General features: G+C 40.0%; 1 protein-coding gene across 6 annotated transcripts in view; it reads right to left on the bottom strand.

Moving 5' to 3' along the window:
• IFT81 (intraflagellar transport 81) overlaps positions 1–27,143 on the bottom strand; it is a 91,516-nt gene that overhangs the window by 56,787 nt on the left and 7,586 nt on the right. For 4 of the 6 annotated variants that reach the window (XM_025401465.1, XM_025401464.1, XM_025401466.1 and 1 more), the window contains exons 5-10: positions 26,715–26,804; positions 24,312–24,377; positions 23,888–23,998; positions 22,470–22,554; positions 15,289–15,452; positions 11,793–11,888 (exon numbers count right to left, since the gene is read on the bottom strand). In XM_025401465.1, coding sequence (XP_025257250.1) covers positions 11,793–11,888; positions 15,289–15,452; positions 22,470–22,554; positions 23,888–23,998; positions 24,312–24,377; positions 26,715–26,804 — 612 coding nt within the window. The remainder of the gene's footprint in view (positions 1–11,792; positions 11,889–15,288; positions 15,453–22,469; positions 22,555–23,887; positions 23,999–24,311; positions 24,378–26,714; positions 26,805–27,143) is intronic. The other 2 variants (XM_025401470.1, XM_025401469.1) reach the window with 1 other exon arrangement.

Raw genomic sequence — 27,143 nt, 5'->3', positions numbered from 1 at the left:
CAATCTGTCTTAAGAGAAAGGATACAAATAATTTTTCAAGAAAATATGACAGGGGAGCGAAATCTCTAGCACAAATCCTTTAAAAAAATTCTATTGTCCTTTTTTTAAAAAAATGAAAAGACAGGTGATGATGAAGGAATGTTTCACTCCATAGAACTATTCTAGCTTAAACAATGAAGGAGGCTGGGTGCAGTAGCTCACGTCTGTAATCCCAGCACTTTGGGTGGTCAAGGTGGGAGGATCACTTGAGCCCAGGAGTTTAAGACCAGCCTAGGCAACATAGTGAGACCCTGCCTCTAAAAAAAAAATAAATAATAAAAGAAAAATAGCTGGGTGTGGTGATGCACACCTGTGGTCCCAGCTACTTGGCAGGCTGAGATGGGAGGATCATTTGAGTTTAAAAGGTTGAGGCTGCAGTGAGCCATAATCATGTACTGCACTCCAGCCTGGGTGACAGAGACCCTGTCTCAAAGCAAAAAAAAAAAAAAAAAAAGTGGGTCAGGCATGGTGGCTCGTGCCTGTAATCCCAGCACTTTGGAGGCCAAGGCGGGCAGATTACCTGAGGTCAGGAGTTCAAGACTAGCCTGGCCAACACGGTGAAACCCTGTTTCTACTAAAAATACAAAAATTAGCCAGGCATGGTGATGTGTACCTGTAGTCCCAAATACTTGAGAGGCTGAGGCAGGAGAATTCCTTGAACGTGGGAGGCGGAGGCTGCAGTGAGCCAAGATTGTACCACTGCACTCCAGCCTGGGTGACAGAGTGAGACTCCATCTCAAAAGAGAAAAAAAAAAAAGTGGTGAAGAAGGAATGATAGAATACCAAACTATGTAAGAATTGATGGTATACTTCAATAATAAAATAAGTAACATAAAATAAATATAAACTTCATTCCCAAACCAGGATCTTATTTAATAGAAAAATATGAGGGTATTTCCCACTAAACTCAGGAACAAGAAAAAAATGCCCACTACCTTTACACAGTTTAATTACTGCGTTGAAAGTATTAGCTAATAGACATGAGACAGCAGTTAGAAGCATAAAAATTTGACAGGAAAAATTGGAATTTGCATGTTATATATAATTATGTGTCCAAAAGAATCAATAGAAAAACTACAGAAACCAAATCAATAGCTTTCATAGACAAAATCAGTCGGAAGACATAAGGAAAGAAAAGCCCTCATTTATAAAAGCAAAAATGAAAGTAAATACATGTGATGGTTAATATTAGGTGTCAACTTGACAGGATTGACGGATGTTTAGGTGGCTGGTAAAGCATTTTTTCTGGGTGTGTCTATGAGGGTGTTGCCAGAGGAGACTGACATTTGAGTCAGTGGACTGGGAGACAAAGACCCACTCTCAATGTGGTGGGCACTGTCCAATCAGCTGCCAGTGCTGCTAGAACAAGGCAGGGAGAGGAAGGTGGGATAGCTTTGCTTGCTGAGTCTACTGGCTCTCTTTGTTCTTCCCATGTTGGATGCTTCCTCTCCTACTGTCCTTGGATATCAGACTCCAGGTTTTTCAGCTTTTGAGACTTACACCAACAGCTTCCTTGGGCTCTTGGCCTTTCGGCTGCACGCTGAAGGCTACACTGTCGTCTTCCCTGGTCTTGAGGCTTTTGGCTTTGGACTGAGCCACTACTGGATTTTCTCTTTCTCCAGCTTGCAGATGGTCTATCATGACTTTGCCTTGTAATTGTGTGAGCCAATTCTCCGTAATAAACTCTCTTTTATATATACCTATATCCTATTAGTTCTGACTAACCAATAGGATATATGGTTGATTAGGATAACCCTAATACAATATGTAGGCATAAATTTTACTTTTAGTTTTGAAACTGTTTGAGGAGGTGAGATTCTGAGAGGGTGGTGGAGCAGGAAGCACCTGAAATCTGTCTCCTCACCTAGTGAACAATTGCTCTGGTATTCCAAAATAATTACAACACACAGATTCTACCAGTGTAATTGTTGGAATACTGAGTGCTTGCAACATCCAGTGGAAAGCTTGGACAGCAAAGTGAGGCTAATTTCAATCAATTTCAGCCCTTAGCACAGTAGCAGGTTTCATCTCCCACCCCCAGCCCCAAACACATGTTCCTGGTGCAGCGTGCACACAGCTTGCTGGAGCAAGAGTGAACAGAAAGGACCTAGTCCTCCAATACTGGGGATCTGTGACCTGAGTGCTACTTCTGATCACAGAGGTGCAGACAAAGAGAGGGAGGCCATTGTTGTTGCATCTTCCACCATTATTACAAGTCCCTCCCCCTCTGACTGAAGTGACTTCTAGAGGATTTATAGGTCCGGATCCTTTTTTCTGTCCCTTTAATTTTTCTCATTCTCCCTTTTTGGAAACCAGACATTTAAGACTAAGACATTAAAAAGCAACTGCATATATGGAAAAATTTACAAAGTGACCACACATGTCCAGGGAAATGCAATGGCTCAGAAAAGACCTGAGATAATTTTTTTTTTAATTTTTTTTTTTTTTTTTTTTGAGACAGGGTCTGGCTCTGTCACTCAGGCTGGAGTGCAGTGGCCCAATCTTGGTTCACTGCAACCTCCGCCTACCAGGCTCAAGCAATTTGCCCACCTCAGCCTGGTGAGTAGCTGAGACCACAGGTACACACCACCACACCAAGCTATATTTCTGCATTTTTAGTAGAGACAGGGTCTTGCCATGTTGCCCAGGTTAGTCTCAAACTCTTGAGCTCAACCACTCATCTTGGCCTCCCAAAGTGCTGAGATTGTAGGCATAAGCCACTGTACCCACCCTATCTTAACTTTACATTTTAGCCTATTCTTTGGCCCAGTCTACACCAATCAAAAAAACAAAAACAATAACAAAAAAACAGTAAACCCCTGGGAAAAGAGAGAACCTAATTTCCAGAGTTAATACATTATGAGATTCCAATGTCCACTTTTCAACCAAAAAAAAATCACAAAGCATAAAAAGAAACAATAAAATATGATACATCTAAAGGAAAAATATGAGGCCAGACACAGTGGCTCACACCTATAATCCCAACACTTTGGGAGGCTAAGGCAGAAGGATCCCTTGAGGCCAGGAGTTTGAAACCAGTTTGAGCAGCATAATGACACCCTGTTTCTATTTTTTAGAATAAAATTGTTAAAAAAATTTGAAAATAGACCAGGCACGGTGGCTCATGCCTGTAATCCTACCACTTTGGGAGGCCAAAGCAGTTGGATTACTTGAGGTCAGGAGTTCCAAGATCAGTCTAGCCAACATAGTGAAACCTGTCTCTACTAAAAATACAAAAATTAGCCAGGTGTGATGGCTAATTTTTGTATTAGCCTGTAATCCCAGCTACTCAGGAGGCTGAGGCAGGAGAATTGCATGAACCCAGGAGGTGGAGGTTGCAGTGAGCTGAGATTGTGCCACTGCACTCTACCTGGACAATGGAGTGAGACTCTGTCTCAAAAAAAAATAAAATAAAATAAAAATAAAAACAGAGGAAAAAAATGAATCAATAGAAGTTCTCTGAAAGAGACCTGATGGCATATCAACTAGATAAGGACTTTAAAACTACTGTCTTAAAGATGCTTAAAGAACTCACGAAGATGTGGAGAACATCAAGAAAACAATGTATTAACAAAATGGAAATGCCAAATACAGAGAAAACCTAAAGAGAAAGGAAAAAGAAATCCTGGAGCTAAAAAGTACAATATTGAAATTAAAAATTCACTAGAGGGATTCAAAGGCAGATTTGGGAAGGCAGACAAAAGAATCCATGAACTTAAAGACAGGTCAATGGAAATTATCAAGTCTGAGAAATAGAAAGAGAAAAATATTGAAGAAAAGTGAACAGAGCCTAAGGGACATGTGGGATACCATTAAGTAGGCCAGTATATGCACTGTGGGAGTCCCAGAAAGAAAAGACAAAGAGAAAGGGACAGACAGAATATATGAAGAAATAATGTATGAAAACTTCATCAATTTGATTAAATATAAATATAAACATCTAAGAAGCAGAATAAACTCCAAGAAAGATGAACTGAAAGAACACACACTGAGACACATTAAAATCAAACTGTTGGTGCTTGACCTTCTTTCTTTTTTTTTTTTTTTTTTTTTTTTGAGACGGAGTCTCGCTCTGTCACCCAGGCTGGAGTGCAGTGGCCGGATCTCAGCTCACTGCAAGCTCCGCCTCCCGGGTTCACGCCATTCTCCTGCCTCAGCCTCCCGAGTAGCTGGGACTACAGGCGCCCGCCGCCACGCCCGGCTAAGTTTTTGTATTTTTAGTAGAGATGGGGTTTCACCGTGTTAGCCAGGATGGTCTCGATCTCCTGACCTCGTGATCCGCCCGTCTTGGCCTCCCAAAGTGCTGGGGTTACAGGCTTGAGCCACCAAGCCCGGCCGACCTTCTTTCTTTAAACTTCATGTGCCTGCTTGGGTCTCTTCCAAGTGCACTTCCTTTCTTTTCTGTTCTAAGGCCTTTTATTATGATGATTATTTATTTATTTATTTATTTATTTATTTTTCGAGACAGGGTCTCATTCTGTTGCCCAAGCTGAAGTGCAATGGCGTGATCTTAGCTCACTGCAACCTCCGCCTCCCAGGTTCAAGCAATTCTCCTGCCTCAGCCTCCCAAGTAGCTAGAACTATAGGCGCACGCCACCACCTCAGGCTAATTTTTGTGTTTTTTTGGTAGAGATGGAGTTTCACCATATTGGCCAGGCTGGTCTCAAACTCCTGACCACATGATCTGCCTGCCTCGGCCTCCCAAAGTGCTGGGATTACAGGCGTGAGCCACCACGCCTGGCCTCTAAGGTCTTTTAAAATAAACTTCTACTCCTGAAAAAACAACAACAACAACAAAATCAAACTGTCAAAAGCCAAAGGCAAAGAACATTCTGAAGGCATCAAGAGACTGACTAGTCACATACAAGAGATCCTCATTAAGATGATCAGCGTATTTCTAATCAGAAACTTTGGAGGCCAGAAAGCAGTGGGATAATATATCAAGATGCTAAGAGAAAGAACTGTCAACCAAGAATCATATATCTGGCAAAATTGTCCTTCAAAAGTAAGGGAGAGGCTGGGTGTGGTAGCTCATGCCTATAATCTCAGTACTTTGGGAGGCTGGGGTAGGTAGATCACTTGAAGTCAGGAGTTCTAGACCAGCCTGGTCAATGTGGCAAAACCCCATCTCTACTAAAAATACAAAAATTAGCTGGGCATGGTGATGCACACCTGTAGTCCCAGTTACTCAGGAGGCTGAGGCAGAAGAGCTGCTTGAACCCAGGAGGCGGAGATTGCAGTGAGTGGAGATCATGCCACTGCATTCCATCCTGGGCAATGAAGTGAGACTTCATCGCTAAAAAAAAAAAAAAAAAAAAAGTAAGGAATAAATTAAGACATTCCCAGGTAAACAAAAGCTACATTCCCAGATAAGCAAAAGCTAAGAGACTTTGTTAAAACTACACTTGCCTTGGAAGAAATGCTCAAATAAGTTCTGTAAGGTGAAGTGAAAAGATACTAGGAAGTAACACAAAGCTGTATAAGAAAGAAAGATCTCAATAAAGGCAAATACATGAGCAATTATGAAAGCTAGTATTAGTGTAACAATGGTCTGTAAATCCACTTTTTGTTCTCTACATAATTTAAGAGACTATACATTTAAAACAACACAATTATTAATAGCTGAATGGCTAGTATTACTGTAATTTTGGTTTATAACTCCACATTTTGTTTTGTATATAATTTAAGAGATTAACACATTTAAAAGAGTTATTAGTTTATGTTTTTGGGCACACAATGTGTAAAGATGTCATTTTGTGACATGAACAACTGAAAGGGGTGGGGATGTAGCTGTAATGGAGCAGAGTTTTTATATGTTATTGAAGTTCAACTTGTATAAATTCAAATCACAGTGATAGAACTTTAGGATGTAATCCCCATGGTAACCACAAAGAAAATAGCTATAGAATATACACAAAGGAAATGAGAAAGGAATTTAAACATTTCACTATAAAAAATCAACTAAACACAAAAGATAGTAAAGCAGGAAATGAGGGACAAAAAAGCTATAATGCATATAGAAAGCAAATAGCAAAATGACAGAAGTTGCTGTTTATCAGTAATCACTTTAAATATAAATAGATTGACTATCCAATGAAAGGACAGTGATTGGCAGAATGGATAAAAAACATGTGATCCATGCCGGGCGCGGTGGCTCACGCCTGTAATCCCAGAACTTTGGGAGGCCAAAGCGGGCAGATCACCTGAGGTCAGGAGTTCAAGACCAGCCTGGTCAACATGGTGAAACCCCATCTCTACTGAAAATACAAAAAATTAGCTGGGCGTGGTGGCAAGCGCCAGCTACTCAGGAGGCTGATGCAGGAGAATCGTTTGAACCAGGGAGGCAGAGGTTGCAGTGAGCTGAGATCATGCCATTGCACTCCAGCCTGGGCAACAAGAGTGAAACTCCGTCTCAAAAAAAAACCCCCAAGAAACCACATGATCCAAGTAATGCTGTCTACAGGAGACTCATTTTAGATCCAAAGACATAACTAAATTGAAAGTGAAAGGATGGAAAAAGATATTCCATTCAAATAATAAACAAAAGACAACAGGGTGACTATATTAATATCAGATGAAATAACTTTAAATTTTAAAAGAGTACAAGAGACAAAGAAGGACATTATTAATAAAAGGTTCAATACAGCAAGATTATAAGCAATTATAAACATTCTCACATCTAATGACAGACCATCAAAATATATGAAGCTAAAACTGACAGAATTGAACACAGAAAAAGACAATTGTATAATAATAGTTTCAGACTTCAACATTCAATCTCAATAATGGATAGAACAAGCAGAATATAAGTTAGAAAATACAGGACTTAAACAACAAACTAAACCAACTAGATCTAGCAGACATATAGAAAACTGAGACATATAGAGGCTGAGATCTCGCCACTGCACTCCAGCCTAGGTGACAGAGTGAGACTGTGTCCAAAAAAAAAAAAGTTTCAGTAGATTTTAAAAGATAGATATCATACAGAGTATCTTATTTGACTACAACGGGATGAAGTTCGAAATCATTAACAGAAACAAAACTGGTAAATTAACAAACTTGTGGAAATTAAAAATACATGTTTTCTTTTTTTTTTTTTTTTTTTTTTTTTTTTGTGGCAGAGTCTTCCTCTGCCACCCAGGCTGTAATACAGGGGCATGATGTTGGCTCACTGCAACCTCTGCCTCCCAGGGTCGATTTTTCCATCTCAGCCTCCCGAGTAGCTGGGATTACAGACATGTACCACCACGCCTGGCTAATTTTTGTATTTTTAACAGAGACAGGGTTTCACCATGTTGGCCAGGCTGGTCTCAAACTCCTGGCCTCATGTGATCTGCCTGCCTCAGCCTCCCAAAGTGCTAGGATTACAGGCATGAGTCACCGCACCCGGCCAAAAATACATTTTTTTTTGAGATGGGAGTCTCGCACTGTTGCCTGGACTGGAGTGCAATGGCATGATCTCAGCTCATTGCAAGCTCTGTAATCCCAGCACTTTAGGAGGCCAAGGTGGGTGTATCACAAGGTCAGGAGTTCAAGACCAGCCTGGCCAAGATGGTAAAACCCTGTCTCTACTAAAAATACAGAAAAATTAGCTAAGGGTGGTGGCAGGCGCCTATAATCTCAGCTACTTGGGAGGCTGAGGCAGAGAATTGCTTCATCCCAGGAGGCAGAGGTTGCAGTGAGCTGAAATTGCGCCACTGCATTCCAGCCTAGGTGACAGAGCGAGACTCTGTCTAAAAAAAAAAAAAAATCTCCCAACAAAGAAAAGCCCTGGACCTGATGGCCTCACTGGTGAATTCCACCCAACACTTAAATTAACGAACACCAGGCTGGGCGCCGTGGCTCACGCCTGTAATCCCAGCACTTTGGGAGGCCGAGGCGGGTGGATCACCTGAGGTCGAGAGTTCGAGACCACCCTGACCTTTAGTAGAGACATGGAGAAACTCTGTCTCTACTAAAAATACAAAATTAGCTGGCGTGGTGGTGCATGCCTGTAATCCCAGCTACTCAGGAGGCTGAGGCAGTAGAATTGCTTGAATCTGGGAGGCGGAGGTTGTGGTGAGCCGAGATCACGCCATTGCACTCCAGCCTGGGCAACAAGAGCGAAACTTCGTCTCAAAAATAAAAAAGTAAAAAATAACAAACACCAAATCCTTCTCAAACTTTTCCAATAAGTTGAAGAGTAGCATAACTTCCTAACTCATTCTCTGAGGCCAGCATTACTGTTAGGGAACAGCATAAGACTGTTAGAGGAAACATAGGGTAAATGTTTCACAACACTGGATTTAGCAATGATTTCTTGGATATGACATCAAAAGCATAGGCAACAAAAGAAAAAATTAGACAAATTGGACTTCATGAGAATTTAAAACTTTTGTGCATCAAAAGACACTGTCAACAGAGTAAAAAGGCAACACACAGAATGGGAGAAAATATTTGCAAATCATGTATCTGATAAGGGATTAACATCCCGAATAAGCCAGGCATAGTGGCTGATACTTATAATCCCAGTACTTTGGGAGGCCCAGGCGGGAGGATCTCTTGAAGGGACTGAAGACCAGACTGGGCACTGTAGAAAGATCCCATCTCTACAGAAAATTAGCCAGGTGCAGTGGCAGGTACCTGTAGTCTCAGCTACTTGGGAGGCTGAAGAGGGAGAATCACTTGGGCCCAGGAGTTCAAGGCTGCAGTGAACTATGATGGCACACTCCAGCCTGGGCAATAGAGTGAGACCCTATCTCTGAGAAAAAAAAATCCAGAATATACAGAGAACTCGTAAAACCCAACAACAAAAAACCAAACAACCCAATTCAAAAATGGGGTTAATATCTAAAATATATAAGGAACTCAACTCATATCAAAAAAAATAGATAACCTGATTAAACAATGGGCAAATAACTGAAAGAGACATTTATTAAAGACATACAAATGGCCAATGGGTATATGAAAAAATGCTCAGCATCCCTAATCATCAAGGAAATGTAAATTTAAAAATCAGCTATCACCTCATAACTATTAGAATAGCTATTATCAAAATGACACAAGATAACAAGTGGTGGTGAGGATGTGAAGAAAAGGGAACTCTGGTACACTGTGGATGGGAATGTAAATTAGTATAGCCATTATAGAAAACAGTATGGAGGTTCCTCAAAAGTTAAAAATAGAACTAGCATATAATCCAGCAATCCCACTAGTGTGTATATATCCAAGGGAAATAAAAATCAGTATATTGAAGAGATATCTGCATTTACATTGTCATTGCAGCATTAATTTCAATGGCCAACATATGGACTCAACCCATGTATCCATCAGTGAATGAATACATAAAGAAAATGTGGTATATGCAAAATGGAATACTATTCAGCCTTTAAAAAGAGGGAAATCCTGTCATTTACAACAACATGGATAAGCCTGAAGGACACTATGTTAAATGAAATAAGCCAGGCACAGAAAGACAAATACTACATGATCTCACTCATATGAGGTATCTTAAAAAGCTGAACTCATGGAAGCAGAAGAGTAAAATGGTGGCTTTCAGGGGATTAGGGAGGTATACAGATTGGAAAGATACTGGTCAAAGGATACAAAATTTCAGTTGGGGGAATAAATTCAAGAGATCTTTGTATAATGTAATTATAGTTAATGTACCTTACACTTGAAAATTGTTAAGAGGATAGATGTTAAATGTTCTCACCACAAAAAAATTAGTATGTGAGGTGATGCATATATTTGTTCGATTTAGCTATTCTATGATTTCAAAACATCAGGTTGCATACCATAAACATAAACAATTTGTATTTGTCAATTTAGAAAATAATTTTAAAATCTCATATATCCACACAAAAACTTGTATAAGAATGTTCGTAGTAGCATTACTCATAATAGCCAAAAAGTGAAAATAACCTAAATGCCCACTAATCAATGAATGGACAAACAAAATATGATGCAGCTATACAATGGAGTATTATTCAGCAATAAAAAGGAATGATGTACTGATATACATACTACAACATGGATGGACTTTAAAAATGTTATGCTAAGTGAAAGAAGCCAATGACAAGGAATAACATATTAAAATATTCCATTTATATGAAATGTGCACGACAGGCAAATCTATAGAGACTGATTTGGTCTCAAATCAGTTGAAATTGGGGGTTTGGGGGAGAAATGGAAAGTGGGTGCTAGGTTTGGGGTTTATTTCAGGGGTGATAAAATTGTTCTAAAATTGATCGTGGTGATGGTTGCACAAACTGTATAAATACACTAAAATACCACTGAAGTGTACACTTTAAATGGGTAAATTGTATGGTATGTGAATTATATCTCAATCAAGCTATTTTTAAAAAGGAATAAAAGGTTTTCTACTATGGAATGGTCACCAGCATATACTGTTAAGAAGAAAAAAAATGCAAGGAGAAGAAAAGTGTGTTTAATATGTTCTTCTTTCCCTAAGAAGTGAGAGATGAGTATATACATCTATATAATATTTCTAATGGAATAATAAAGTGTGAAATTTAAAAAGTAACCTATGTGGGAAGGAAAGAATAGGGTGGAAGCACAGGGATAGATGCTAGAAACGTCTCTGAATATATACCTCAAGGACAAAATGAACTAAAAACCAATTTTCAGTAGTAATCATATTCTTGATGGTTTTTTTTTTTTTTTTTTTTGAGACAGTCTCGCTCTGTCGCCCAGGCCGGAGTACAGTGGTGTGATCTTGGCTCACTGCAAGCTCTGCCTCCCGGGTTCACGCCATTCTCCTGCCTCAGCATCCTGAGTAGCTGGGACTACAGGCGCCCACCACCACGCCCGGCTAATTTTTTGTATTTTTAGTAGAGACGGGGTTTCACCATGGTCTCGATCTCCTGACCTCGTGATCCACCCGCCTCGACCTCCCAAAGTGTTGGGATTACAGGTGTGAGCCACCGCGCCCGGCTACATATATATTCTTAAATATTTATAGATGTAATGATATGACGAACTCTAAGATATGCTTCAAAATAATACAGTTGGGGTTGGTAGTATAGAAGAAACAAGAATGGCCCTGAACCCTGTAGCTCAGGGAAACATGAGCGTTTATTGAACAATTTGCCTCTACCTTTGTAATTGGTTGAAATTTTCCATTATAAAGGTTTTAAAAAATTCTAATGTCCTTAAATAATGCTTTGTTATGTAGCTTAGTATTTTCTGTGGTTATAGAATGCTCTTCACACTAAAATCCTCCCACCTGGGTTCTTTTCAGATAAGCCATGGCCTTCATTTCAATCTTTTATAAAAATATAAAACAAGGTAAGTACCCTCAAAACTAAGTGACAATTTAGTTGTGGATAAAATAATAAATGCTTTAGCACTAAAATTTAATTTATTCTACACTTGCAAACTAACTTTAAACCTGAAAAAGCATACTTTCATTAACTTATTAAAAATTATAAATGTTTTTACTTATACCACCTAAGGTAAGTTTTCATTTTAAAAATAAATTCCACAGTCACAGATACAAACACAAATAGCTCTATTACCACAGTTTGTACATGCTGAGGAAACTAAGCATTATTAGAAGTATCAAATTTCAAACTTGAATAAGCATCTTTTGTGGCTTTTCCACTAATTCTTTGATATACTCTGGAGATTAGCAGTGACAGAACAACATTTATTCTCTACTTCCTTCTCACTTTAAGACTATAGATAACACAGCCAGTGGTTCACGAATATGCTTACAGATCTATATATGTGAGCCAAAAGAATGTTCTTACCTGTTGCCTATACAGTGAGAGTTTGCCTTCAATGGGCTCATTTCTCATCATTTTCTTTTCAATCAGCTGGTTAATTTCTGTGTTTATTTCATTTATCTAAAACAGCATGAGAGCAAAAAAAAAAAAAAAGTTAAATCTTTCCCTGTAAGTACATAAACTAAGTGACATCTGGCCAAACTAGCCTTGAATTTATGGTTCTTTTTTTTTTTTTTTTTTTTTTTTTTTTTAAAGAGACAAGGTCTCAGTTTCACCTAGACTAATTTTTTTTTTTAAGAGATGGGGTCTTGCTATGTTGCCCAGACTGATTTTGAATTCCTGGGTTCAAGTGAGCCTCCCACCTTGGCCTCCCAAAGTGCTGGCATTACAGATGTGAACCATAGCACCCAGCCTGAATTTACAGTTCTTAACATTAAGTCTCTGATGGGCAAAACAGTTCCATTAATGTTATGGGGAGCTTGTTATGATTACTTTTAGAAACAATTTACATTTCATGATATATAGTTACACAATTTGATTATTTATACAGATTTAATCACCCATGTCTAAATTATTCTAAAGTATTTTACATGAAATATTTATATATTACCACAAAGATGCTTTCTAAAAATCTGAAGCTATCCCCTCAGCTAGGTTGTGACTTCAAGTCACTGCAAGTGATAAAGCAAATGTGAACAAACATGCACCAAGGATTTATTACAAGGATTCATGAACCCAGCTGAGAGTTGACAGGGATAACGCCCTTCCTGTGCTAATAATCTGTGAATCTTCGATAGCTATCATTTATCCTAATCATTAATCTAAATATCTCCAAAACGTAACAAAACTGAATAAATCTGACAGAAGCATATGGTTCCTCAACAAATCAAAACAAAAACCATGGTTTTCAGTGTATCCATCCTTTGAAAGATTAGAGTTCTCTCTAACCCTAACCCTAATTCTGTGACATTAAATTTTAGCCAGATTAGGCCGGGCGTGGTGGCTCATGCCTGTAATTGAAGCACTTTGGGAGGTTGAGGCAGGTGGATCATCTGAGGTCAGGTCGAGACCAGCTTGGCCAACATGGTGAAATCCCGTCTCTACTAAAAATACAAAAAATTAGCTGGGCATGGTGGCATGCACCTGTAGTCCCGGCTACTCCGGGGGCTGAGACAGGAGAATCGCTTGAACCCAGGAGGTGGAGGTTGCAGTGAGCCGATATCGCATCACTGGACTCCTGCCCAGGCGACAGAGTGAGACTCCATCTCAAAAACAAAACATAACAAAAGAAATTTTTAGCCAGATATGACTTGGACATTTAATTTTTCTAAGTAAATTAAAAGCATAAAACAGGCCCGGGTGCGGTGGCTCACACCTATAATCCCAGCACTTTGGGAGGCCGAGGTGGGTTAATCACAAGGTCAGGAGTTCGAGACAAGCCTGGCCAACACAGTGAAACCCCCGTCTCTACTAAAAATACAAAAATTAGCTGGGCATGGTGGTGGGTGCCTGTAATTCCAGCTACCCGGGAGGCAGGAGAATTCACTTGAATCCAGGAGGTGGAGATTGCAGTGAGCCGAGATCGCACCACTGCACTCCAGCCTGGGCAACAGAGCTAGACTCTGTCTCCAAAAAAAAAAAAGTCAGAATTACATATTTAATTGTAGTTTTAACTGTAGTGGCTATTAACCACATATTAAGCACACTACAGAATTAGCAAGTCAAAACTTTTCAATTAGGCTGAGTGCAATGGCTCACACCTGTAATCCCTGCACTTTGGGAGTCTGAGGCAGACAGAGGCAGGCAGATCTCTTGAATCTGGGAGGTCAAGACCATGCTGGGCAACATGGCCAGACCCTGTCTGTACAAAAAATTCAAAAACTTTGCCAGAACTGGTGGCATGCACCTTATAGTCCCAGCTCCTTGGGAAGCTGAGGTGGGAGGATCACTTGAGCCTGGGAGATGGAAGCTGCAGTGAGCTGTGATCATGTCACTGAACTCCAGCCTAGGTGACAGTGTGAGACTCCATCCCCCGCAAAAAAAAAAAAAAATTAGCCAGGCATGGTGGCATGCACCTGTAATCCCAGCTAGTTGACAGGCTGAGGCAGAAGAATTGTTTGAACCCAGAAGGTGGAGGTTGCAGTGAGCCAAGATTGTGCCACTGCACTCCAGACTGGGCAACAGAGCAAGTTCAGTCTAAAAAGTAAAAAAAAAAAAAAAAAAAGGCACTGAACCTGACCTAGTGTTTTAATTCTAGGGAACAAAAATGGTATAATCAGGCCAAGTACATTGGCTCACAGCTGTAATCCCAGCACTTTGGGAGGCTGAGGTGGGCAGATCACCTGAGGTCAGGAGTTTGAGACCAGCCTGGCCAAATGGCAAAACCCTGTCTCTAATAAAAATAAAAAAATTGGCCAGGCGTGGTGGCACATACCTGTAGTCCCAGCTACTTTGGAGGCTACTTGGGAGGCTAAGGCAGGAGAATGGCTTGAACCCGGGAGGCGGAGGTTGCAGGGAGCCGAGATCTCGCCATTGCACTCCAGCCTAGGCAACAGAGCAATACTCCATCTCAAGAAACAAAACAAGGCCCGCCTGTAATCCCAACATTTTGGGAGGCTGAGATAGGTGGATCACAAGGTCAAGAGTTCAAGACTAGCCTGACCAACATGGTGAAACCCTGTCTCTAATAAAAATACAAACATTAGCTAGGCGTGGTGGCACATGCCTGTAATCCCAGCTACTCAGGAGGCTGAGGCAGGAGAATCACTTGAACCCGGGAAGCGGAGGTTGCAGTGAGCCAAGATCATGCCACTGCACTCCAGCCTGGGCAACAGAACGAGACTCCATCTCAAAAAAAAAAACAAAAAACAAAAAACAAAACAAAAACAAAACAAAAAATTAGCCAGGCTTGGTGATTCGTGCCTATAATCCCAGCTAGTTGGGAGGCTGAGGCTGGAGAATCACTTGAACCCAGGAGGTGAAGGTTGCAGTAAGCCAAGATTGTGCTACTGTACTCTAGCCTGGGCAACAGAGCAAGTACTGTCTCAAAAAAATAGAAAAAGGTATAATCTGATACTAGCTTTCAATAAGCATTACAACATTTAGTAATTCCAAGGCAGGTATACCAGGTTAATAAAAATATTAGCTTTAAATATAAAATTGCTATAATACTTTGCTTGGAAATAAAAATTAATAATTAAAATATTTTTAAATTTCTCATCTAAATGCTTATATTATGAAGACATGAACCCACTGGTCAATTCATTCACATTAATTTACATATTTAAGTTATTTCATTTGCTAATCAATTGACTATGTTTTCATAACATCATGTGGATTAAGTAACAGCATAACATTCTAAAATTCCTCATAAAGGACAAACCCTTATGAGAGTTGTCAACTCTTAGCATAGGTTAATTTAAGAGTCAATAGTGGGATACTACAGAAAGCAGTTCACATAATTTTATAGGACTGGGGATCAGATAAAATTGAGAGCTATAAAAAGATGATTCTCACTTACTTTAGATTCAAGTTCAAGAAGATCAGAATGGCCCATTGCTGGCTCTGAAACTACTTTTTGTAAAAAATGTAATTCCTTTTTCTTATTTTCTAATTCTTTAGGAAATTTTTCAGTTACCATATATAAATTAAATTTTATCTCCTCCTCTAGCCTCTTCATTAAACCTTTAAAAACAAAATAAATAAATATTCAGCCCAAAAAGTAGGTACAGTGATGTTCTGTATACTATTTTAAATATAAGACCTGGATAGGGCCTATCTGTTGAAAACAATTTGCATAATATCTAGCATAGTACAATAAAAGATTGGCCATTGAAATATTTTATTGTTGATTACAATGAAAATGAAGAAACACAATTTACATGGAAGAATATTTAAATAGTTATAGAAAAAGTGCTATTATGACCTTTTCAAATTATAACCTAATTCTTTTATAACCCACAATACGCAAAAATAACATGTGCAGAGTCAGATATATTGTTGGGTCATATTTTACCTTCTAAGTATTTAAGAGACTCATGAACCAAATGATAACAAATAAAATCTAACCCAGGTGCTCTTTTATTCAGATGATCATGTATTTTTTTTCTTTCGGAATACTTTTGATGCAGTATATATATATATATGTGTGTGTGTATTTATATTTATATATACACACACACACACACACACACATATATATATATTTATTTATTTTGAGACAGGGTCTTGCTCTGTCACCCAGGCTAGAGTGCAGTGGCACTATTATCTCAGCTCACTGCAACCTAAACCTTCACGGCTCAAGTGATCTTCCCACCTTAGCCTCCTGAGTAGCTGGAAGTAGCTGGCACCACAGGTGTGAGTCACCAAGCCTAGGTAATTTTTGTATTTTTTTTGTAGTGACAAGGTTTTGCCATGTTGCCCGGGCTGGTCTCTTAACTCCTGGGCTTGAGCAATTACCCGCCTCAGCCTCTCAAAGTGCTGGGATTACAGGCGTGAGCCACTGTACCTAGCGCAATTTATATTTCTAACAGTTCATAAATGGTAATTAATTATCATTTGTCAGCTTCAAGCCAATGAAGACATTACTAAAAGCACCACAAGTTAAAATCTAAAAAAGAGAAACAGGCCAGGTGCAGTGGCTCCCACCTATAATTCTACCACTTTGGGAGGCCAAGGTGGGTGGATCACCTAGGTCAAGAGTTTGAGAGCAGCCTGGGCAACATGGTAAAATCCTGTCTCTACTAAAAATACAAAAATTAGCTGGGCATGGTGGCGCATGCCTGTAGTCCCAGCTACTTGGGAGGCTGAGGAACAAGAATTGCTTGAACCTGGGAGGAGGAGGATGCAGTGAGCCGAGACGGCATCACCGTCACCGCACCCCAGCCTGGACGACAGAGGGAGACTGTCCCAAAAAAAGAAAAGAGGGCTGGGCGCGGTGGCTCAAGCCTGTAATCCCAGCACTTTGGGAGGCCCAGACGGGCAGTTCACGAGGTCAGGAGATCGAGACCATCCTGGCTAACACGGTGAAACCCCGTCTCTACTAAAAAATACAAAAAACTAGCCAGGCGAGGTGGCGGGTGCCTGTAGTCCCAGCTACTAGGCAGGCTGAGGCAGGAGAATGGTGTGAGCCCGGGAGGCGGAGCTTGCAGTGAGCTGAGATCCGGCCACTGCACTCAAGCCTGGGTGACAGGGCGAGACTCCGTCTCAAAAAAAAAAAGAAACAAGGTATCTATCTACACATAAATGTTTTAAGCTTTCCATGTTTTGGTATTTTTTTTATTTTGTAAAGTATTATTAGTTTACAGTTAAGGGGCAATTTATATTTTTCAGATTTTAGTTTTCTTATTTATGCAGATGGACAACTACATACACAGATTTTCAGTGAATAACAGTCTTGTTTTAAGTTCCCAGCCTAGAGAGATTTACAAAGTTTATTTCAGATCTTTCCATTTTCACATTTACAAATTCTGACTTGAATGTTTTTTGGTTTTCTTGAGACGAAATCTCGCTCTGTCACTCAGGCTGGAGTGCACTGGTGCATTCTGGGTTCACTGCATCCTCTGTCCACCTTCTGAGTTCAAGCAATTCTCCTGCCTCAGCCTCCTGAGTAGCTGGAATTAGTCGCACACTACCAGCGCAGCTAATTTTTTGTATTTTTAGTAGAGATAGGGTTCCATCACGTTAAGGCCAGGCTGGTCTCTAACTCCTGACCTCGAGTGATCCGCCTGCCTGGGCCTCCCAAAGTGCTGGGATTACATGTGTGAGCCACTGCATCTGGCCTGGCTTGAATTTTTAACACATGGAGTTTCTGGTTTAAGTAATCTGTGGACATAGATTGCATAATACATCCGGCCCAAAGCCTTAAAACTATTTTTAGTTCCACTGTGCTAACCATATATTAACATGTAAAATTTTATTAACTGCAAATTATAAGTTTTCCATTCATTGCTTCACTACTCCTTCTTTTTTCAGGATTAGAGAAAGGAAGAGAAGAGAAAGTGTTTAATAAATCACACTGTAGGCTGGGCACGGTGCCTCATGCCTGTAATCCCAGCACTTTGGGAGGCCAAGGTAGGCGAATCACCTGAGGTTGTGAGTTTGAGACCAACCTGACCAACATGGAAAAACCCCATCTCTACTAAATATACAAAAAATTAGCCGGGTGTGGTGACTCATGCCTGTAATCCCAGCTACTCTGGAGGCTGTAAACACGCTTGAAGCAGGAGAATTGCTTGAACTCAGGAGGCAGAGGTTGCGGTGAGCTGAGATCATGCCATTGCACTCTAGCCTGGGCAACGAGAGTGAAACTCCATCTCAAAAAATAAAAAATAGGCCAGGCATGGTGGCTCACGCCTGTAATCCCAGCACTTTGGGAGGCCAAGGTGGGCGGATTACCTGAGGTCGGGAGTTTGAGAGCAGCCTGACTGACATAGAGAAACCCCGTCTCTACTAAAAAAAAAAAATACAAAATTAGTTGGGCATTGTGGCATATACCTGTAATCCCAGTTACTCAGGAGGCTGAGGCAGGAGAATCGCTTGAACCCGGGAGGCGGAGGTTGCAGTGAGCTGAGATCATGCCATTGCACTCCAGCCTGGGCAACAGGAGCGAAACTCCGTCTCAATAAATAAATAAATAGATAAATAGATAAATAAATAAATAAATAAATAAAATAAATCACACTGTAATCAGTCAGTCATTCCTATGTGGCTTTTGATTAAATCTACATCCTGGCTTCTTTGTCTGTTAGATGACCAGCTTTTCCATCCTCAGGTTTTTAAACATACCCCATGTAATTAGAGATGCATGGAATCAAAAACTAAAATGTTTTTCAAGATTTAAAATACTCAAATAATATTTTCTGTATTTAAAAAAAAGTTTCTAATTCTAGAAAATATAAACTGATTTACAGTGACAGAAAGCAAATCCATGGTTGTCTGGGGAGGGACAGAGAGGCAGAAGGGGGCAAGAGTGAGACATTAAAAACAGTCAATGGAAATGTTTAGGGATGATAGATAGGTTTGTGATCTTGATCAAAAGCTGATGGTTTCACCAGTGTATACATATGTCAAAAGAAATCAAGAATACACTTTAGGGCATGGGAGGAAAGGGGAAGAAGAGCATTCGAACAAATAATGTGTGCAGAGTTTAAAACCTAGATGACAGGCTGATAGGTGCAGTAAACCACCATGGCACATGTATACTTATGTAGCAAACCTGCACATTCAGCACATGTAACCCAAAACTTAAAGTAAAATTTTTAAAAATTTTTTAAAAATACACTTTAAATATATGCTATTTATTTACTGAGACAAGGTCTTACTCTGTCACCTAGGCTGGAGTGCAGTGGCACAATCATAGCTCACTTTAACCTCAAACCCTTGGGCTCACGTGATCCTCCTGCCTCAGGCTCCTGGATAGCTAGGACTATAGGCATGCACCACCATGCCTAGCTAATTTTTTATTATTTTTATTTTATTTTTTTTGAGACTGAGTCTCGCTCTGTCGCCCAGGCTGGAGTGCAGTGGCACGATCTTGGCTCACTGCAAGTTCCGCCTCCCAGGTTCATGCCGTTCTCCTGTCTCAGTCTCCCAAGTAGCTGGGACTACAGGTGCCCACCACCATGCCTGGCTAATTTTTTATATTTTTTTAGTAGAGACGGGGTTTCACCATGTTAGCCAGGATGGGCTCGATCTCCTGACCTTGGGATTCACCCGCCTTGGCTTCCCAAATAATTTTTTATTTTTTGTAGAGATGGTGTCTTGCTATGTTGCCCAGGCTGGTCTCAAACTCCTGGGCTCAAGTGATCCTCTTACTGTGGCCTCCCAAAGGAGTAGGATTATAGGCATTGAGTCACTGAACCACACCAAATATGTGCAGCTTTTTCTTTTCTTTTTTCTTTTTTTTTTTTTTTTTGAGACAGAGTCTCCCTCTGTTGCCCAGGCTAGAGTACAGCGGCACAATCTCAGTTCACTGCAACTTCCACCTCCCCGGCTCAAGTGATCCTCCCACCTCAGCCTCCCAAAGTAGCTGGGACTACAAGCGTGCACCACCACACCTGGCTAATTTTTGTATTTTTTTGTTTTGCCATGTTGCCCAGGCTGGTCTTGATCTCCTGGGATCAAGTGATCTGCTCACCTTTGCCTCCTAAAATGTTGGGATTACAGGTATGAACCACTGCACCAGGCCTTGTATGGTTTGTTATATGTCGACTTTACCTCAATAAAGCTGTTTAAAACATAAAACCCAAGTTTCCACCAAATTTTTAATTACTCTCTTAAAAAATTTAACTTAGACCTTGAAAACTAGTCATATGTTTCTATGAAAAGTTTTAAAAGCATTGTCTTTCAAAATCCTGGAGAAATTAAATACAAGGTCACTAAGATGTCAGCCAACTTTTCTATTAAAAACCCTTTGAAGGCCGGGCGCGGTGGCTCAAGCCTGTAATCCCAGCACTTTGGGAGGCCGAGACGGGTGGATCACGAGGTCAGGAGATCGAGACCATCCTGGTGAACACGGTGAAACCCCGTCTCTACTAAAAAATACAAAAAAAAAAAACTAGCCGGGCGAGGTGGCGGGCGCCTGTGGTCCCAGCTACTCGGGAGGCTGAGGCAGGAGAATGGCGTAAGCCCGGGAGGCGGAGCTTGCAGTGAGCCGAGATCGCGCCACTGCACTCCAGCCTGGGCGACAGAGCGAGACTCCGTCTCAAAAAAAAAAAAAAAAAAAAAAAAAAATCCCTTTGAAAACATCTCACTGATCCTACTATAATCAAATGAGTGTCTTCTTTTATGTAATAAATCTCACAAATGTGTGGAGTATAACGATGATTAGCCTTGGCCGGGCGCAGTGGCTCATGCCTGTAATCCCAGCACTTTGGGAGGCTGAGGCGGGCGGATCACCTGAGGTCAGGAGTTAAAGACCAGCCTGACCAACATGGAGAAACCCCGTCTCTACTAAAAACACAAAAATTAGCCGGGCGTGGTGGCACATACCTGTAATACCAACTACTCCAGAGGCTGAGGCAGAAGAATCACTTGAACCCATGAGGTGGAGGCTGCAGAGAGCTGAGATCACACCACTGCATTCCAGCCTGGGCAACAAGAGCAAAACTCCATCTCAAAAAAAAAAAAAAAAAGATTAACCTCAGTGAATGTTTTATAATATAGCTGTTACTCTGCAAAAAGACAAATTACACTGTCATACTAAAAGTACTTTTTGTTATGTAAGTAAATATTAGCTTTTGTAAGCCTTTTTTGTTACTGAAAAGTTAAAGCTTGTTAAAATAAATACCTGGATCAATTAAATATGTTTAATCTACCCTTTTCCTAGGCTGTGAATAGATCACTTAAGACTTTTCCACTTCCCAGAAAGATGTCAACAAAGTCGGAACTCCTTAACCTCCTGCTCCCTGCTCTTATAGAATTTCATAGATTACTACAGAAAGATGAATTAACCCTCTATCAGCTATTTACATTGGGATAGTTCTCCAATACAAATGAGAGCTTTCCGTCACTCTTTCAGTTTGTGTGGTCTTTCTTCTGACAAACAAAAACGCTTTGTAAAATGCCTAGGATGGATCTGGTGGTGTAATCTGGGCTATTAGGACAGTTTATCCTCTGTGTTAAGCTAATGTAAGAACACAGCCAGAGATATCTACATCAGTAGCACTGTTATTCTACAAACCAAAATAATGAAAAACACTCGGTTTTAAGGATCCAGCATTCTATTATTTTTCTTTATAGCCCTGGCTTTAACACAATGATTCATAATTTTTCCAATCATCATTTTCACAACAGCCATGCTAAGTCCTTTATTTATTTATTTATTTAGAGTCAGAGTCTCGCTCTGTTGCCCAGGCTGGAGTGCAATGGCGCGATCTCGGCTCACTGCAACCTCCGCCTCTCAGGTTCAAGCAATTCTCCTGCTGCAGCATCCCAAGCAGCTGAGATTACAGGCACATGTCATCATGCCCACCTAATGTTTTTGTACTTTTAGTAGAAACAGGGTTTCACCATGTTGGCCAGGCTGGTCTCGAACTCCTGACCTCAAGTGATCTACCCGCCTCAGCCTCCTAAAGTGCTGGGATTATAAGTGTGAGCTACCATGCCCAGCCATGCTAAGTCCTTTATACAAGCATAAACTGGACGGCCTCCCTCTACAATTGTTTTCATTATCTTTACTCTCTGATGTGAAAAACTGGTTAGGAATTTTTTGTTGCTGTTGTTAAGATGGAGTCTCCTTCTATCGCCTAGGCTGGGCTGCAGTGGTGTGATCTTGGCTCACTGCAACCTCCGCCTCCCAGATTCAAGGGATTCTCCTGCCTCAGCCTCCCGAGTATCTGGGATTACAGGGACCTGCCACCACGCTCAGCTAATTTTTGTGTTTTTAGTAGAGACGGGGTTTCGCCATGTTGGCCAGGCTGGCGAACTCCTGACCTCTCGCCACGTTGGCCTCCCAAAGTGCTGGGATTATAGGCATGAATCACTGCACCTGGCCATCTGGTTGGGAATTTTTAAAAACATCTGGTGAAAACCCAGGGATGTCTTCATCAGGGCTCTCCTTCTTCAGCTAGGAAATGATGTTCCAAAATGCTAAGACATCACTTGATGATAATTAATTCCCACAAATTGATTTTTTTAGGAAGATCTTGATTTAAATTAGTATTTTCTAATCACCTATACCATATAATAATTTCCACTTACTTTCAGGTTTTGCATCTGCTGCAGCTTGGCGCATGCTTTTCAGCTGGTTTTGTACTCTTTGCAATCTTTGCACTGCATGAAATAGCTTTAAAATACAATTAAATTGATTACTTGCTTAGTCTACTGAAGCTTACCTCTCACTTAAGCAATGGAAAATACAAGTTCCATATAATTCTTATGATATAAAGGGAACAAATAATAAAAACTCAGAAAATTCCCATATTAAACCCAAAATGTAACTGGTTCTCTCAATACCTTTTCATGTACATTTTTAAAGGAAGTTTTCAGAAATTTTTCTTTAGTTATTTATTGAATTTGCAGTTTAAGGAAAAATACTTATCAAAGAAACACACACACCAGATTTTTCTTGTTATACATGGTTTTCTTAAGGCTAAGTAATGTTAACATTGTCATAGCGATGTTTCAGAATCACAAACCGACGCCAAGTAATGCAGCTTACTGCTTAGGCAATGCAGCTTACTTCTGCAGTGAAACTACTTCAATGCCAAGTCAAGTGCCAGCAGAGCCAAACATTTAAACTGCTGATTTAGTAGTAAATGAAGCTTACATGAAATATATTTTAATGTATAACTCTACTCAGATTTTAAAATAGATTTTTAATATGTAGAAGTAATAATTTCTGAGCAAATTATTTTTTCTTTAAGCCAAAGTTTAAAAACATGGAGTGTAGGTGATTTTGAGCCTTTTCATGACTTATTTGCCATTGTATTAAATTGCAGAGGGTACTGTGATCAGTGGAATAAAAAGAATGGTCTCATAGCCCTGGAATCTAAAGGCATCCGTTAGAGATTCTAGAAGTCTTATTAGCAGTTAATCTTACTGTTAACATTACAATGACTCTTCTGTAATGTTGGAACAACATGAGGTAAGCATAGGCCAAAAGACAGTGTATAGATACAATTCAGAATATAAAACCCAAAAAGTGGTATTGTTGTTGCCACAAAATATTTATCTTTTTTTTTCTTTTCTCAGACAAAGTCTCACTCTGCTGCCTAAGCTGGAGTGCAGTGGTACGGTCTCGGCTCACTGCAACCTCCACCTCCTGGGTTCAAGCTATTCTCCTGCCTCAGCCTCCTGAGTAGCTGGGACTATAGGCATGCGCCACCATGCCTGGCTAATTTTTGTATTTTTAGTACAGACAGGGTTTCACTGTGTTGGCCAGGTCGGTCTTGAACTCCTGACCTTGTAATCCGCCCGCCTCAGCCTCCCAAAGTGCTGGGATTACAGGCGTTAGCCACTGTACCCGGCCCGAAATATTTATCTTAATTAAAAGAGTATTCCACTATGTTAGCAAAAGGAATGTGAAAGTCTACAATTTTAAAACTCTTTTCTTTACCTTTGGATTATGAGAAGGAACTATTTCTTTCATACAAAAATATAAACTTTTATGTGGATACCTGATTCTTTTGTTCCTGTTTCTGTTGTGCAAGATATTCTTCTCTCTCTTTTTCAACTCGAAGTTGCCTTGCTATTTTAAGCATCCATTGATAATTCTGAGCTGTCTCCACCTACAGTAAGGGAATAAGTAGTACACGTTACTGTCAGGTTTGAGGAAACAAATTAGCATGTCATGTGACTCAGACATCCACTTATCATTTCCTTTTGGTAAACAGTACTCCCTAGAGATGACAGTAAAGCTCTAGACTCCAGGTCCTTGAAAGTGCTGGGCTACTGCCTAGAGAGATTCCCTTTTCGTCAATGTTATTTGAGTCCATCCTCAGATGTACACTCATGCTTGGCTGAATCTTTATTTGCATTCCTAAATCTTTGCAAGTCCTTGGGGCTTGGGGCCAAAGTCTTACAGTGCTAATTCTGCCTTACCCTTTTCTTCAGATGTTCAACTCTCTTAATGAGCTGATCCTTTTCTTCTTCCATTGCACTGATATCCTAAAAAGTGGCAAAGAAGACATTATAAGAAAAAGTATTCTCAGTCTGTAGGATACAGATAAGGTTTTATTTTGATTATGCATCTAACATTTTCATCATTTATAACCAGAGCATTAACAACCAAGATCCTCTTTTGGATGAAGGTCATTTCTATTTTTCTCCCAGGGCTTTTTATGCAGGGTAATTTTTTTGGCAGCTTGGTGTTCATCCAGAAATGCAACAAAAACCGGTTATAATGCAGCAAGGTAAAGCTGCCAGCCGGCACATTTGTGTTCTGATTCCAAATATGGGCACATGATTTTTGAAAAATCTTCTATAATGGAAAGTGTGCACGTCTAAATACATGAACAACAGCTGCTGACATCCCATCTGTTCTGTTAAACACCAAACCATATATTCTGCCAATTTTCCATCAAAATCATTTTTAAGGCTACGGTATTTTCATGACATAAATTTGTGCCTGGTTTTTCCAGTTAACCAATTCCCTCTCTGAAAATAAAGACTTCAAAAATAAACTTCCTTCCTATTAACCAGCTTCATAGTATTTTGTTATAAAAGCAAACAAATAAAAAAACCTCTTCCTAAATCTAAAAAAGTAATAGCTTAACTATCACAGTAACAGTAAAGTTACTGTACATTTACCATGTAAATATACATGGTAGTCAATATTGATAGAATTTGGAATAATGGGCACTCTTACTCATTACTGATAGCATTGTACTGAAGAACAATATCAAAAGTCTTAAAATACAGCCTGGCCAACATGTTGAAACTTTGTCTCTACTAAAAATACAAAATTAGCCGGGCATGGTGGCAAGTGCCTGTAATCCCAGCTACTTAGAAGGCTGAGGCAGGAGAATCGCTCAACCCCAGGAGGTGGAGGTTGCAGTGAGCCAAGATTGTGCCATTGCACTCCAGCCTGGGTGACAGAGTGAGACTCTGTCTCAAAAAAAAAAAAAGTGTTAAAATAAATGTTCATCCCTTCTAGCCCAGTAATTTTATATCTGATGATTTGTCCAGATAAAACATTCATGAAAAGACATCCTCTATAAAGATTCTCATTAATGCAAGTTACACCTAAAATTTCAAAATGACCAAAATGTATGAGGATTGTTAAATAAATTACTGCATAATACAATGAAAGTCATTAAAAATTATGCAGAAGAATGTTTAATGACATGAGAAAAAGTCATGATATGACATTACTTGAAAGAGGCAGATTACAACATTTATCTACAGAATACCAAGAAAAAGATTTAAATATATTTATCAAAATGTCAAACCATAGTTGTCTCTAGAGAATGAGATTATGAGTGATTTTTTATTTATTTATTTATTTATTTTTGAGACAAAGACTCACTCTGTCACCCACCTAGCGTGCAGTGGTATGATCACAGCTCACTGCAGCCTTGAACTCCTAGGCTCAAGTGATCCTCCTGCCTCAGCTTCCTGAGTAGCTAGGACTACAGGCGAGCACCACCATGCCTGGCTAATTTTTTTTTTTCTTGAGACAGAATCTTGCCATCTTGCCCAAGCTGGTCTCAAACTCTTGGGCTCAAATGATCTTCCAGCCTCAGCCACCCAAAGTGTTTGGATTACAGGCATGAGCTACCACACCTGGCCTACTAAAGTATTCCTGAACATATGCTTCGTAGAAAATTTAGAAAATATGATTAAACAAGAAATAGAAGCTAGTTGCAGTAGTGGCTCATGCCTATAATTCTGGTACTTTGAGAGGCCAAGGTAGGAGGATAGCTTGAGCCCAAGAGGTCAAGACCAACCTGGGCAACATGGCAAAATCCCGTCACTACAAAAAAAATACAAAAATTAGCTGGGCATGGTGGTGCCTGCCTGTAATCCCAGCTACTCAGGAGGCTCAGGCAGGTGGATCATTTGAACTTGGGATGTAGAGACTGCAGTGAGCTGTGATCACACCACTGTACTCCTCCAGGCTGGTTAACAGAGTGAAACCCTGTCTCAAAAAAAAAAAAAAAAAAAGAGAGAGAAAACTTTAGTAATAATGAATGAAATTAAAATACAGACTCTAGGTTCTTGTCATTATTCTGGTTTACTTACAGGACATAATGGAGGAATAGTAGATGGACATATATCACTTTTCTTCCGTACTATAAGGAACTACTCATTGTGAATTTACCCCAGTCTCATCAATTTCATCAGTAAGGAACTACCAAAGGTCCCACAAAGTAGAATGTACCATTTGCTATTACAGTCTCCATATAGTCTTAAGACTCATACTGAATTAATTAAAAACAAAAATGCTAAATCCAATATTATTCAAATCCCAAAAAAATTGTTACTATGTTTTCTTTCCTTTACCTTTCTTATTTCTGCTGTAGAAAATCCAGATGCTTTGAGCTGCTCATATTCTTTATGCAAAGTTTTAAAGGCTTCCATTAACTCTTCATACTAAAAGAATAAGTTAATAAATTGTAAACTAATAACTAGATCCAGTTGAGTTTTCTTATTTTTTTTTTTTTTTGAGACAGACTCTTGCTATGTTACCCAGCCTGGAGTGCAGTGACACAATCTCGGCTCACTGCAACCTCCGCCTCCTGGGTTCAAGCGATTCTCCTGCCTCAGCCTCCTGAGTGGCTGGGATTACATGCATGTGCCACCGCGCCTGGCTAATTTTTGTATTTTTAGTAGACACGGGGTTTCACCATGTTGGTCAGGCTGGTCTTGAACTCCTGACTCGTGATCCACTTGCTTTGGCCTCCCAAAGTGCTGGGATTACAGGCGTGAGCC

The sequence above is a fragment of the Theropithecus gelada genome, chromosome 11 (assembly GCF_003255815.1).
Source record: "Theropithecus gelada isolate Dixy chromosome 11, Tgel_1.0, whole genome shotgun sequence".
Taxonomy (NCBI): domain Eukaryota; kingdom Metazoa; phylum Chordata; class Mammalia; order Primates; family Cercopithecidae; genus Theropithecus; species Theropithecus gelada.
This window is presented reverse-complemented; position numbering and strand designations above follow the sequence as displayed.